This window comes from Oncorhynchus clarkii, chromosome 3 (assembly GCF_045791955.1).
Source record: "Oncorhynchus clarkii lewisi isolate Uvic-CL-2024 chromosome 3, UVic_Ocla_1.0, whole genome shotgun sequence".
Classification (NCBI taxonomy): Eukaryota; Metazoa; Chordata; class Actinopteri; order Salmoniformes; family Salmonidae; genus Oncorhynchus; species Oncorhynchus clarkii.
Window position 1 is genome coordinate 13,070,214 of NC_092149.1, and position 12,247 is coordinate 13,082,460.

The 12,247-nt window shown below is 54.4% G+C and overlaps 1 protein-coding gene across 1 annotated transcript in view; it reads right to left on the reverse strand.

Annotated features, from left to right (window-relative positions):
* Positions 1 to 719: 719 nt before the first annotated feature.
* Positions 720 to 12,247, reverse strand: part of LOC139388418 (tripartite motif-containing protein 46-like) — a 24,472-nt gene continuing 12,944 nt past the window's right edge. The window contains exons 5-12 of the mRNA XM_071135068.1: positions 10,776 to 10,922; positions 10,419 to 10,514; positions 9,879 to 10,132; positions 9,570 to 9,691; positions 9,146 to 9,478; positions 3,419 to 3,648; positions 3,224 to 3,291; positions 720 to 1,455 (exon numbers count right to left, since the gene is read on the reverse strand). Coding sequence (XP_070991169.1) covers positions 1,038 to 1,455; positions 3,224 to 3,291; positions 3,419 to 3,648; positions 9,146 to 9,478; positions 9,570 to 9,691; positions 9,879 to 10,132; positions 10,419 to 10,514; positions 10,776 to 10,922 — 1,668 coding nt within the window. The 3' untranslated portion in view covers positions 720 to 1,037. The remainder of the gene's footprint in view (positions 1,456 to 3,223; positions 3,292 to 3,418; positions 3,649 to 9,145; positions 9,479 to 9,569; positions 9,692 to 9,878; positions 10,133 to 10,418; positions 10,515 to 10,775; positions 10,923 to 12,247) is intronic.

The window sequence follows — 12,247 nt, forward strand, 5'->3', positions numbered from 1 at the left end:
GTCATTTACCAGTTAACATCCCACTCATGAGTCATTCACCAGTTAACATCCCACTCTTGAGTCATTTAACAGTTAACATCGCACTCATGAGTCATTTAACAGTTAACATCGCACTCATGAGTCATTTAACAGTTAACGTCCCACTCATGAGTCATTTAACAGTTAACGTCCCACTCATGAGTCATTTAACAGTTAACGTCCCACTCATGAGTCATTTAACAGTTAACGTCCCACTCATGAGTCATTTAACAGTTAACGTCCCACTCATGAGTCATTTAACAGTTAACGTCCCACTCCCACTCATGAGTTAGTTAACGTCCCACTCATGAGTGATTTAACAGTTAACGTCCCACTCATGAGTGATTTAACAGTTAACGTCCCACTCATGAGTCATTTAACAGTTAACATCGCACTCATGAGTCAATTACCAATTAAGATCCCACCCATGAGTCATTTACCAGTTAACATCCCACTCATGAGTCATTTACCAGTTAACATCCCACTCATGAGTCATTTACCAGTTAACATCCCACTCATGAGTCATTTACCAGTTAACATCGCACTCATGAGTCATTTACCAGTTAACATCGCACTCATGAGTCATTTAACAGTTAACGTCCCACTCATGAGTCATTTAACAGTTAACGTCCCACTCATGAGTGATTTAACAGTTAACGTCCCACTAATGAGTCATTTAACAGTTAACGTCCCACTCATGAGTCATTTACAAGTTAACGTCCCACTCATGAGTCATTTAACAGTTAACGTCCCACTCATGAGTCATTTACCAGTTAACGTCCCACTCATGAGTCCTTTTCAGATGCAACACAGCAACAGTTGGAATCACAGAATACACGTATCCTGATGTAACCTGCAGAACACTTTATAATCCCCTGGATTCCGGGACATTGACATTCTTCTATTCTGCATAATGTACATCATCAACAGTTGCAGACATTACAAATGAAACCTAAACATAAACAAGTAAACATCAAGTTGATGAAGGGTCTTTCCACATCATTCCACTCCATACTTCTTCAGTTACCTAAATTGGTGGCGCGTGATTGGATGGTGACCCTTCTGTGCAGTGGCTCCTCTGTGCTCCGATTGGCCACCAGCTCCTGCAGCTGCAGTGCCCCTCCACCAATGAAACAAAAGGCCGGGCACACAGGGGCAGAGCAATCCACATGCCCCTCCCACAGGGTACGCAGCGAGTGGGCGTCGTAGAACGTGACCCGCCCCTTTTCGAAGTCCAGACAAACCCCCAGGCGCGGGGGCAGGGGGGCAGTAGGAGGGCCATGGTTGTTCCCATGGGTACTATGGGTACTGTGGTGTAAGTTTGCTGCCCCCTGGGGTAAGAGGACCTTGCCCATGCCCATGGTGAGGAAGCAGAAGGGAGGGGAGGAGTCTGGGGAATCCTCAGCCCCACTGTCATGGCCACTGTCTGGGTCATAGCTGGAGAGAGGGAAGGGTCGGGGAGAGAGAGGGGAGGGGGAGAGAGAGGAGGGGGGAACGGGAAGAGAGAGGGAAGGGGTCGGGGAGAGAGAGGGGAGGGTGAGAGAGAGGAGGGGGGAACGGGAAGAGAGAAGGGGGACCGGGGAGTGAGGAAGAGGGAGGACGGGGGAGACTGAGTTTACTTGGTTAGTTTTAGTGTCATTGGAACCACTTCTTTACTACCCCCTACCTCTACCTCCCTCTGTCCCCCTACCTCTGTCCCCCTACCTCTACCTACCTCCATCTGTCCCCCTACCTCTACCTACCTCCATCTGTCCCCCTACCTCTACCTCCCTCTGTCCCCCTACCTCTACCTCCCTCTGTCCCCCTACCTCTACCTCCCTCTGTCCAACCTACCTCTGTCCCCCTACCTCTACCTACCTCCATCTGTCCCCCTACCTCTACCTACCTCCATCTGTCCCCCTACCTCTACCTCCCTCTGTCCCCCTACCTCTACCTCCCTCTGTCCCCCTACCTCTACCTCCCTCTGTCCCCCTACCTCTACCTACCTCAATCTGTCCCCCTACCTCCCTGTCTCCCCTCCCTCTCCATCCCTACCTCTACCTCTATCTGTCCCCCATACCTCTATTTCCCTCTGTCCCCCCTACCTCTGTCCCCCTACCTCTACCTACCTCCATCTGTCCCCCTACCTCTACCTCCCTCTGTCCCTCTACCTCCCTCTGTCCAACCTACCTCTGTCCCCCTACCTCTATCTGTCCCCCTACCTCTACCTCCCTCTGTCCCCCTACTCTACCTCCCTCTGTCCCCCTACCTCTACCTACCTCAATCTGTCCCCCTACCTCCCTGTCTCCCCTCCCTCTCCATCCCTACCTCTACTTCTATCTGTTCCCCCTACCTCTATTTCCCTCTGTCCCCCCTACCTCTACCTCTATCTGTCCCCCTTCCCTCTCCATCCCTACCTCTACCTCCCTCTCTCCACCCTCCTTCTCCATCCCTACCTTTACCTCCCTCTGTCCCCCTACCTCTACCTCCCTCTGTCCCCCTACCTCTACCTCCCTCTGTCCCCCTACCTCTACCTCCTTCTGTCCCCCCTACCTCTACCTCACTCTGTCCCCCTACCTCTACCCCTCTGTCCCCCTACCTCTACCTCCCTCTGTCCCCCTACCTCTACCTCCCTCTGTCCCCATACCTCTACCTCCCTCTGTCCCCCTACCTCTAGCTCCCTCTCCATCCCTACCTCTAACTCCCTCTCTCCCCCTACCTCTACCTCCCTCTGTCCCCCTACCTCTACCTCCCTCTGTCCCCCTACCTCTACCTCCCTCTGTCCCCCTACCTTTACCTCCCTCTGTCCCCCTACCTCTACCTCCCTCTTCATCCCTACCTCTACCTCCCTCTGTCCCCCTACCTCTACCTCCCTCTGTCCCCCCTACCTCTACCTCCCTCTGTCCCCCCTACCTCTACCTCCCTCTGTCCCCCTACCTCTACCTCCCTCTGTCCCTCTGTCCCCCTACCTCTACCTGTCCCCCCTACCTCTACCTCTATCTGTCCCCCTTCCCTCTCCATCCCTACCTCTACCTCCCTCTGTCCGCCCTCCCTCTCCATCCCTCCCTCTACCTCCCTCTGTCCCCCCCCTCTCCATCCCTCCCTCTACCTCCCTCTGTCCCCCCTCCCTCTCCATCCCTCCTTCTCTTCCCCCCTCTCTCTCCATCTCTCCCTCTACCTCCCTCTCCCTCCCTCCCTCCCTCTACCTCCCTCTCTCCTGTCTCACCGGGGGCTGGCCATGTCCTGGGGAAGGTGGAACCACTCCTGGAGCTTGGCCTCCTGTCCAACTCCCACCTGAGGAACGCAGAGAGAAAAATGACAAATTAGATTGAGTAAGTTACACACACCCACGCACGTATGCACACACACACACACACACACACACACACACACACACACACACAAAATCTCTATTTCTCACCTTGACCAGGTAGGAGCCAGGCTCCACCGAGCATGCCCAGTAGTGCCTTCCCTGGGTGATGGCCAGGTCGCCTATGAGGAGGTCAGAGGTCAGGTGACAGGAAGTGAGGGAGCGGTCAGCGGCCTGCAGAAGAGAGAGGCCGGGCACGCTGCGGGCATACGTCTGTCCTTTACCCAGAGCCAGTCGGTCAGCATGCAAACCCCAGCGAGAGTCCAGAGAGAAACACAACACTGACGGAGGAGGGAGAGGGGGAGGAGGGAGAGGGAGAGGAGGAGAGGGAGGGAGGGGGAGGAGGGAGAGGGGGAGGAGGTGAGGGAGAGGGGGAGGAGGAGAGGGAGAGGGGGAGGAGGGAGAAGGGGAGGAGGGAGAGGGGGAGGAGGGGGAGAGGGAGAGGGGGAGGAGGGGGAGAGGAGGAGGAGGTGAGGGAGAGGAGGAGGAGGAGAGGGAGAGGTGGGGGAGAGGGAGAGGGGAGGAGGAGGAGAGGGGGAGGAGGAGGAGAGGGAGGAGGAGGGGGGAGGAGGAGGAGAGGGAGAGGGGGAGGAGGGGGAGGAGGAGAGGGGGAGGAGGAGGAGGAGGAGGAGGAGGAGAGGGAGAGGAGGAGGAGGAGAGGGGGAGGAGGAGGAGGAGGAGGAGGGGGAGGAGGAGGGGGAGGAGGGGGAGGAGGAGGAGAGGGAGAGGGGGAGGAGGAGGAGAGGGGGAGGAGGAGGAGAGGGAGACGGGGAGGAGGAGAGGGGGAGGAGAGGGAGAGGGAGAGGGGGAGGAGAGGGAGAGGGCGAGGAAAAGGAGGGACAGTGAGAGGAGGAGGAGGGAGACGAGGATGTAGAGGAGAGGTAGGGGAAGAGGAAGAGGAGGGAGAGAGGGGGAGGAGGAGGAGAGGAGGAGGAGTAGGAGAGGGGGAGGGAGAAGGAGAGGAGGAGAGGAAGAGGAGAGGGGGAGGAAGGGGAAGGGTTTGATATAGCATCAGGGAGAGGAGCAGAGGAGCAGACCTGCTTACATCTACAGGAAACTGATGCATTCTGGAGGAATAAATACACCCCAGGAAAGAGAGGGAACGAGGAGAGCAGGAAATAAGAGAGAGGGAGTTCTAAAGAGGGAGAGAAACCTAGCCCAATATAGGTATGACTGCTGATCACTGATCAGGTTTTGAGAAATGAATAAACTAATCTCCTTTAGTGAGCCACATGAACACTTAATAACACAGGAGACTGGGGGAGTGTTTATACAGTATGGACAGTGTGAGGACAGAGAGGGAGAGATGTTGATGAAGAGAGAGAGAGAGAGAGGTAGGAGAAGGACAGAGAGGGAGAGATGTTGATGAAGAGAGAGAGAGAGGAAGGAGAAGGACAGAGAGGGAGAGATGTTGATAAAGAGAGAGAGAGAGAGGTAGGAGAAGGACAGAGAGGGAGAGATGTTGATGAAGAGAGAGAGAGGTAGGAGAAGGACAGAGAGGGAGAGATGTTGATAAAGAGAGAGAAAGAGGTAAGAGAAGGACAGAGAGTGAGAGATGTTGATAAAGGGAGAGAGAGAGAGAGGTAGGAGAAGGACAGAGAGGGAGAGATGTTGATGAAGAGAGAGAGAGAGGTAGGAGAAGGATAGAGAGGGAGAGATGTTGATAAAGGGAGAGAGAGAGAGAGGTAGGAGAAGGACAGAGAGGGAGAGATGTTGATGAAGAGAGAGAGAGAGGTAGGAGAAGGACAGAGAGGGAGAGATGTTGATAAAGATAGAGAAAGAGGTAAGAGAAGGACAGAGAGTGAGAGATGTTGATAAAGGGAGAGAGAGAGAGAGGTAGGAGAAGGACAGAGAGGGAGAGATGTTGATAAAGAGAGAGGTAAGAGAAGGACAGAGAGGGAGAGATGTTGATTAAGAGAGAGAAAGAGGTAGGAGTAGGACAGAGAGTGAGAGATGTTGATAAAGAGAGAGAGAGAGAGAGAGAGAGGTAGGAGGACAGATAGGGAGAGATGTTGATAAAGAGAGAGAGAGAGGTAGGAGAAGGACAGAGAGGGAGAGATGTTGATAAAGAGAGAGAGAGAGAGAGGTAGGAGAAGGACAGAGAGTGAGAGATGTCGATAAAGAGAGAGAGAGAGGGGTAGGAGAAGGACAGAGAGGGAGAGATGTTGATAAAGAGAGAGAGAGAGAGGTAGGAGAAGGACAGAGAGGGAGAGATGTTGATAAAGAGAGAGGTAAGAGAAGGACAGAGAGGGAGAGATGTTGATAGAGAGAGGTAGGAGAAGGACAGAGAGGCAGAGATGTTGATGAAGAGAGAGAGAGTGGTAGGAGAAGGACAGAGAGGGAGAGATGTTGATAAAGAGAGAGAGAGAGAGAGTAGGAGAAGGACAGAGAGGGAGAAATGTTGATAAAGAGAGAGAGAGAGGTAGGAGAAGGACAGAGAGGGAGAGATGTTGATTAAGAGAGAGAAAGAGGTAGGAGTAGGACAGAGAGTGAGAGATGTCGATAAAGAGAGAGAGAGAGAGAGAGAGAGGTAGGAGAAGGACAGATAGGGAGAGATGTTGATAAAGAGAGAGAGAGAGGTAGGAGAAGGACAGAGAGTGAGAGATGTCGATAAAGAGAGAGAGAGAGAGGGTAGGAGAAGGACAGAGAGTGAGAGATGTTAATAAAGAGAGATAGAGAGAGAGGGTAGGAGAAGGACAGAGAGGGAGAGATGTTGATAAAGAGAGAGAGAGAGAGAGGTAGGAGAAGAACAGAGTGAGAGATGTCGAGAGAGAGAGAGGTAGGAGAAGAGAGAGAGAGAGAGAGAGAGAGAGAGATGTTGATAGAGAGAGGTAGAAGAAGGACAGAGTGAGAGATGTCGATAAAGAGAGAGAGAGAGGTAGGAGAAGGACAGAGAGTGAGAGATGTCGATAAAGAGAGAGAGAAGTAGGAGAAGGACAGAGGGAGAGATGTCGATAAAGAGAGAGAGCGAGGTAGGAGAAGGACAGAGAGGGAGAGAAGTTGATGAAGAGAGAGAGAGGTAGGAGAAGGACAGAGAGGGAGAGGTGTTGATGAAGAGAGAGAGAGAGGTAGGAGAAGGACAGAGAGGACGAGGTGTAGATGAGGAGAGAGAGAGAGGTAGGAGAAGGACAGAGAGGGAGGGATGTCGATAAAGAGAGAGAGAGAGAGAGAAAGGTAGGAGAAGGACAAAGAGGGAGAGATGTTGATGAAGAGAGAGAGAGAGAGAGAGGTAGGAGAAGGACAGAGAGGGAGAGATGTTGATGAAGAGAGAGAGAGAGGTAGGAGAAGGACAGAGAGGGAGAGATGTTGATGAAGAGAGAGAGAGAGGTAGGAGAAGGACAGAGAGGGAGAGATGTTGATGAAGAGAGAGAGAGAGGTAGGAGAAGGACAGAGAGGGAGAGGTGTTGATGAAGAGAGAGAGAGAGGTAGGAGAAGGACAGAGAGGGAGAGATGTCGATAAAGAGAGAGAGAGAGAGGTAGGAGAAGGACAAAGAGGGAGAGATGTTGATGAAGAGAGAAAGAGAGAGAGAGAGAGGTAGGAGAAGGACAGAGAGGGAGAGATGTTGATCAAGAGAGAGAGAGTTAGGAGAAGGACAGAGAGGGAGAGATGTTGATGAAGAGAGAGAGAGAGAGAGGTAGGATAAGGACAGAGAGTGAGAGATGTTGATAAAGAGAGAGAGGTAGGAGAAGGACAGAGGGAGAGATGTTGATAAAGAGAGAGAGAGAGAGAGGTAGGAGAAGGACAGAGAGGGAGAGATGTTGATAAAGAGAGAGAGAGAAGTAGGAGAAGGACAGAGTGAGAGATGTCGATAAAGAGAGAGAGAGAGAGAGGTAGGAGAAGGACAGAGGGAGAGATGTCGATAAAGAGAGAGAGCGGTAGGAGAAGGTCGGAGAGGGAGAGATGTCGATAAAGAGAGAGAGAGAGAGGTAGGAGAAGGACAGAGAGGGAGAGATGTCGATAAAGAGAGAGAGAGAGGTAGGAGAAGGACAGAGAGTGGGATGGTAGGATTCTTCTGAGTACAGAGGGTTAGCAAGGTGAAAGAGAGGAAGGAGAGATAGGGAGATAAAGGGATGGAGGGATGGAGAGAGGATGGAGGGATGGAGAGAGGATGGAGGGATGGAGAGAGGACGGAGGGGTGGAGAGAGGGTGGAGGGATGGAGAGAGGACGGAGGGATGGAGAGAGGATGGAGAGAGGATGGGGGATGGAGAGAGGATGGAGGGATGGAGAGAGGATGGAGAGAGGATGGAGGGATGGAGAGAGGATGGAGGGGTGGAGAGAGGATGGAGAGAGGATGGAGAGAGGATGGACAGATGGACAGAGGATGGAGGGATGGAGAGAGGATGGAGGGGTGGAGAGAGGATGGAGAGAGGATGGAGGGATGGAGAGAGGATGGGGGATGGAGAGAGGGCCAGGGGGTGGAGAGAGGATGGAGGGATGGAGAGGGGATGGGGGATGGAGAGAGGATGGAGAGAGGATGGGGGATGGAGAGAGGATGGTGGGATGGAGAGGGGATGGGGGATGGAGAGAGGGCCAGGGGGTGGAGAGAGGATGGAGGGATGGAGAGAGGATGGAGAGAGGATGGAGGGATGGAGAGAGGATGGAGGGGTGGAGAGGGGATGGAGAGAGGATGGAGAGAGGATGGAGAGAGGATGGACAGATGGACAGAGGATGGAGGGATGGAGAGAGGATGGAGGGGTGGAGAGAGGATGGAGGGATGGAGAGAGGGCCAGGGGGTGGAGAGAGGATGGAGGGATGGAGAGGGGATGGGGGATGGAGAGAGGATGGAGAGAGGATGGGGGATGGAGAGAGGATGGAGGGATGGAGAGGGGATGGGGGATGGAGAGAGGGCCAGGGGTGGAGAGAGGATGGAGGGATGGAGAGAGGATGGAGAGAGGATGGAGGGATGGAGAGAGGATGGAGGGGTGGAGAGGGGATGGAGAGAGGATGGAGAGAGGATGGAGAGAGGATGGACAGATGGACAGAGGATGGAGGGATGGAGAGAGGATGGAGGGGTGGAGAGAGGATGGAGAGAGGATGGAGGGATGGAGAGAGGATGGAGGGATGGAGAGGGGATGGGGGATGGAGAGAGGGCCAGGGGGTGGAGAGAGGATGGAGGGATGGAGAGAGGATGGGGGATGGAGAGAGGATGGAGAGAGGATGGGGGATGGAGAGAGGATGGGGATGGAGAGAGGATGGTGGATGGAGAGAGGATGGAGGGATGGAGAGGGGATGGAGAGAGGACCAGGGGGTGGAGAGAGGATGGAGGGATGGAGAGGGGGTGGGGGATGGAGAGAGGATGGGGGATGGAGAGAGGATGGAGGGATGGAGAGGGGATGGGGGATGGAGAGAGGGCCAGGGGGTGGAGAGAGGATGGAGGGATGGAGAGGGGATGGGGGATGGAGAGAGGATGGAGAGAGGATGGGGGATGGAGAGAGGATGGAGGGATGGAGAGGGGATGGGGGATGGAGTGAGGACCAGGGGGTGGAGAGAGGATGGAGGGATGGAGAGAGGATGGAGGGATGGAGAGAGGATGGAGAGAGGATGGAGGGATGGAGAGAGGATGGAGGGATGGAGAGAGGATGGAGGGATGGAGAGAGGGCTGGGGGGTGGAGCTGGGTTACAGAACAGAGGGAGTGGGTTATGCAGAGAGAAGATGAGGGAATTGAGAAGGTGAAGGGATGGATTGGGACAAAAGAGGTATTGACTTTGTTAAACAATTCCCCAACAATAATTGTATCATGAATTGCGTACGGACGTGTCTGTGTGTGTGTCTCACCTGGTGCGGGTGGTGTGTGCAGGTAAACCTCTTCGCTGTACTCGCCAAACCCCGCCTTATTGCTTCCTTTCACCCTTAACACGTACACACTGTCCATCTCCAGCCTGTCAATCACAGCACTAGTCCCGCCCACCTCCTCCAGGCGTTGCCACACCAGTGGAGCATTGGGACTCCTGACCTCTCCTCCCCAGCCTGCCTCGGTCAATCCCATTCGCCGCTGGAACTCCACGGAGAAGTGCCAGGCAGGGGCGGAGTCCTGGGGGAGTCGCCAGCACAGGAACAGCTGGTCATAGGCCAGCGTGCGCTGAGTGTCAATCACAGGAGCCAATGGGGCTGTAGCAGGGGCGGGGCAGAGAAGAAAAAGGAGTTATATTGGTGGATGGGATGAGTTAGCTTTCAGATCTAACCTCTTACACGGACGGACCTCTTATGTATCCCATGCTGCTGATGAGTTTCACTTCTCTGGAGGCGTCCATGTGGAAGTGTCTGAAGGAGGGATCAGCCGAGAGAGAGAAACACTGCAGATTCTCTATGGCTTTCACCAGCCTGGAGAGAGAGAAAGAGAGATTCAGAGAGAGAAAACGAGAGAGAAAGAGCGAGAGAGAAAATAGAAACGGGGAGAGAGAAAATATAGAGGGGGGCGTGGCTGGTAAGTGTCAAGTGTTGATATTGCACCTGTTATTTACCCACGGTGTGTGTGCGCGCATGTGTGTCTTGCATCTACCACCCGTACCTGTTGTGGGTGATTCGTGCGGCCTGTACGAAGCAGGGTTGGTCGGTCTCTTTGAGCAGCTCTTGTGTGTAGGCCATTAAACCGCCGTGTTCCTGCAGACCCCTCCTCTCAGACACCTGGGCCGACAGGGCCTCCCCCCTCCTCAGCCGGGCCCCCTCCAGGGCCAGGGTCAACGCTCCCTGTCGCTCCACTAGAGACGCCCCCAGCTCCCTCACAGACTGGGACAACTGCTCCCTAACCAACGCACTGTTCAACTAGAGAGGGAGTTGAGAGGGGGTTTAAGGGGATGTGGTAGAGGGAGAGAGAGAGAGGGGGGATGAATGGAGGGGGTAGAGGGAGAGAGAGGGGGGAAGAAGGGAGAGGGTAGAGGGAGAGTGAGAGGGAGAGAGTGTGGGGGAGGGGAGAAGAAGAGAGGGGTAGAGGGAGGGAAAGAAGAGCATGGTTATACTGTGATGGAGAGAAAGAGGCAATCGAAGGATAGAGGGAAGAAAGTAGTGGATTGGACGAAAGAGAGACAGAAAGGATGGAGAGAGAGTTTACCTCCAAGTGTGTGATGGCACTCTCCAGCTGAGTTATCTGAGCCTTTACTGTGTCCTGATTGGCCAGAATGTAGTTGATCTCCTTGGTGATTTTGTCCTCAGGTGTTAAGAGAGACAGATGACAATATCAGCAAGCAAACATGTAGTTTCATGTTTTGACAGGCAGGCAGGCAGGCAGGCAGGCAGGCAGGCAGGCAGGCAGGCAGGCAGGCAGGCAGGCAGGCAGGCAGGCAGGCAGGCAGGCAGACAGACAGACAGACAGACAGACAGACAGACAGACAGATAGATAGATAGATAGATAGATAGATAGATAGATAGATAGATAGATAGATAGATAGATAGATAGATAGATAGATACCTTTAGTGCCTGGCAGGCCTGTGCGATGGGCGCCACCTTGTGGCCGTGGTGGACTCTGTGGAGCTTACAGACAGGACACAGCAGCCTCTGGCAGGAGCGACAGTACCACAACAACCTCTCCTGCTCATGCTCCAGACACGTTAGGACCTAATAGGGGAGAGGAGGAGAGGAGAGAGGAGAGGGCAAGAGGGGAGGGGTGGGAGAAGGAGGAGAGGAGAGAGGGCAAGAGGGGAGGAGGGGGAGAGGAGGAAGACAGGTACAGTAGAGGTGTGGATACAGGGGTGGGCAGGGAGGAGGGGAGGAGAGGAGGGGGAGAGGAGGAAGACAGGTACAGTAGAGGTGTGGATACAGGGGTGGGCAGGGAGGAGGGGAGAGGAGGAAGACAGGTACAATAGAGGTGTAGATACAGGGGTGAGGAGGGGGAGAGGAGGAAGACAGGTACAGTAAAGGTGTGGATACAGGGGTGGGCAGGGAGGAGGGGAGAGGAGGAAGACAGGTACAGTAGAGGTGTAGATACAGGGGTGGGCAGAGAGGAGGGGAGAGGAGGAAGACAGGTACAGTAGAGGTGTAGATACAGGGGTGGGCAGGGAGGAGAGGAGGGGAGAGGAGGAAGACAGGTACAGTAGAGGTGTAGATACAGGGGTGGGCAGGGAGGAGGGGAGAGGAGGAAGACAGGTACAGTAGAGGTGTAGATACAGGGGTGGGCAGGGAGGAGGAGGAGGAAGACAGGTACAGTAGAGGTGTAGATACAGGGGTGGGCAGGGAGGAGGGGAGAGGAGGAAGACAGGTACAGTAGAGGTGTAGATACAGGGGTGGGCAGGGAGGAGGGGAGAGGAGGAAGACAGGTAAAGTAGAGGTGTAGATACAGGGGTGGGCAGGGAGGAGGGGGAGAGGAGGAAGACAGGTACAGTAGAGGTGTGGATACAGGGGTGGGCAGGGAGGAGGGGGAGAGGAGGAAGACAGGTACAGTAGAGGTGTGGATACAGGGTTGGGCAGGGAGGAGGGGAGAGGAGGAAGGCAGGTACAGTAGAGGTGTAGATACAGGGGTGGGCAGGGAGGAGGGGAGAGGAGGAAGACAGGTACAGTAGAGGTGTAGATACAGGGGTGGGCAGGGAGGAGGGGAGAGGAGGAAGACAGGTACAGTAGAGGTGTAGATACAGGGGTGGGCAGGGAGGAGGGGAGAGGAGGAAGACAGGTACAGTAGAGGTGTAGATACAGGGGTGGGCAGGGAGGAGGGGAGAGGAGGAAGACAGGTAAAGTAGAGGTGTAGATACAGGGGTGGGCAGGGAGGAGGGGAGAGGAGGAAGACAGGTACAGTAGAGGTGTAGATACAGGGGTGGGCAGGGAGGAGGGGAGAGGAGGAAGACAGGTACAGTAGAGGTGTGGATACAGGGGTGGGCAGGGAGGAGGGGAGAGGAGGAAGACAGGTACAGTAGAGGTGTAGATACAGGGGTGGGCAGGGAGGAGGGGAG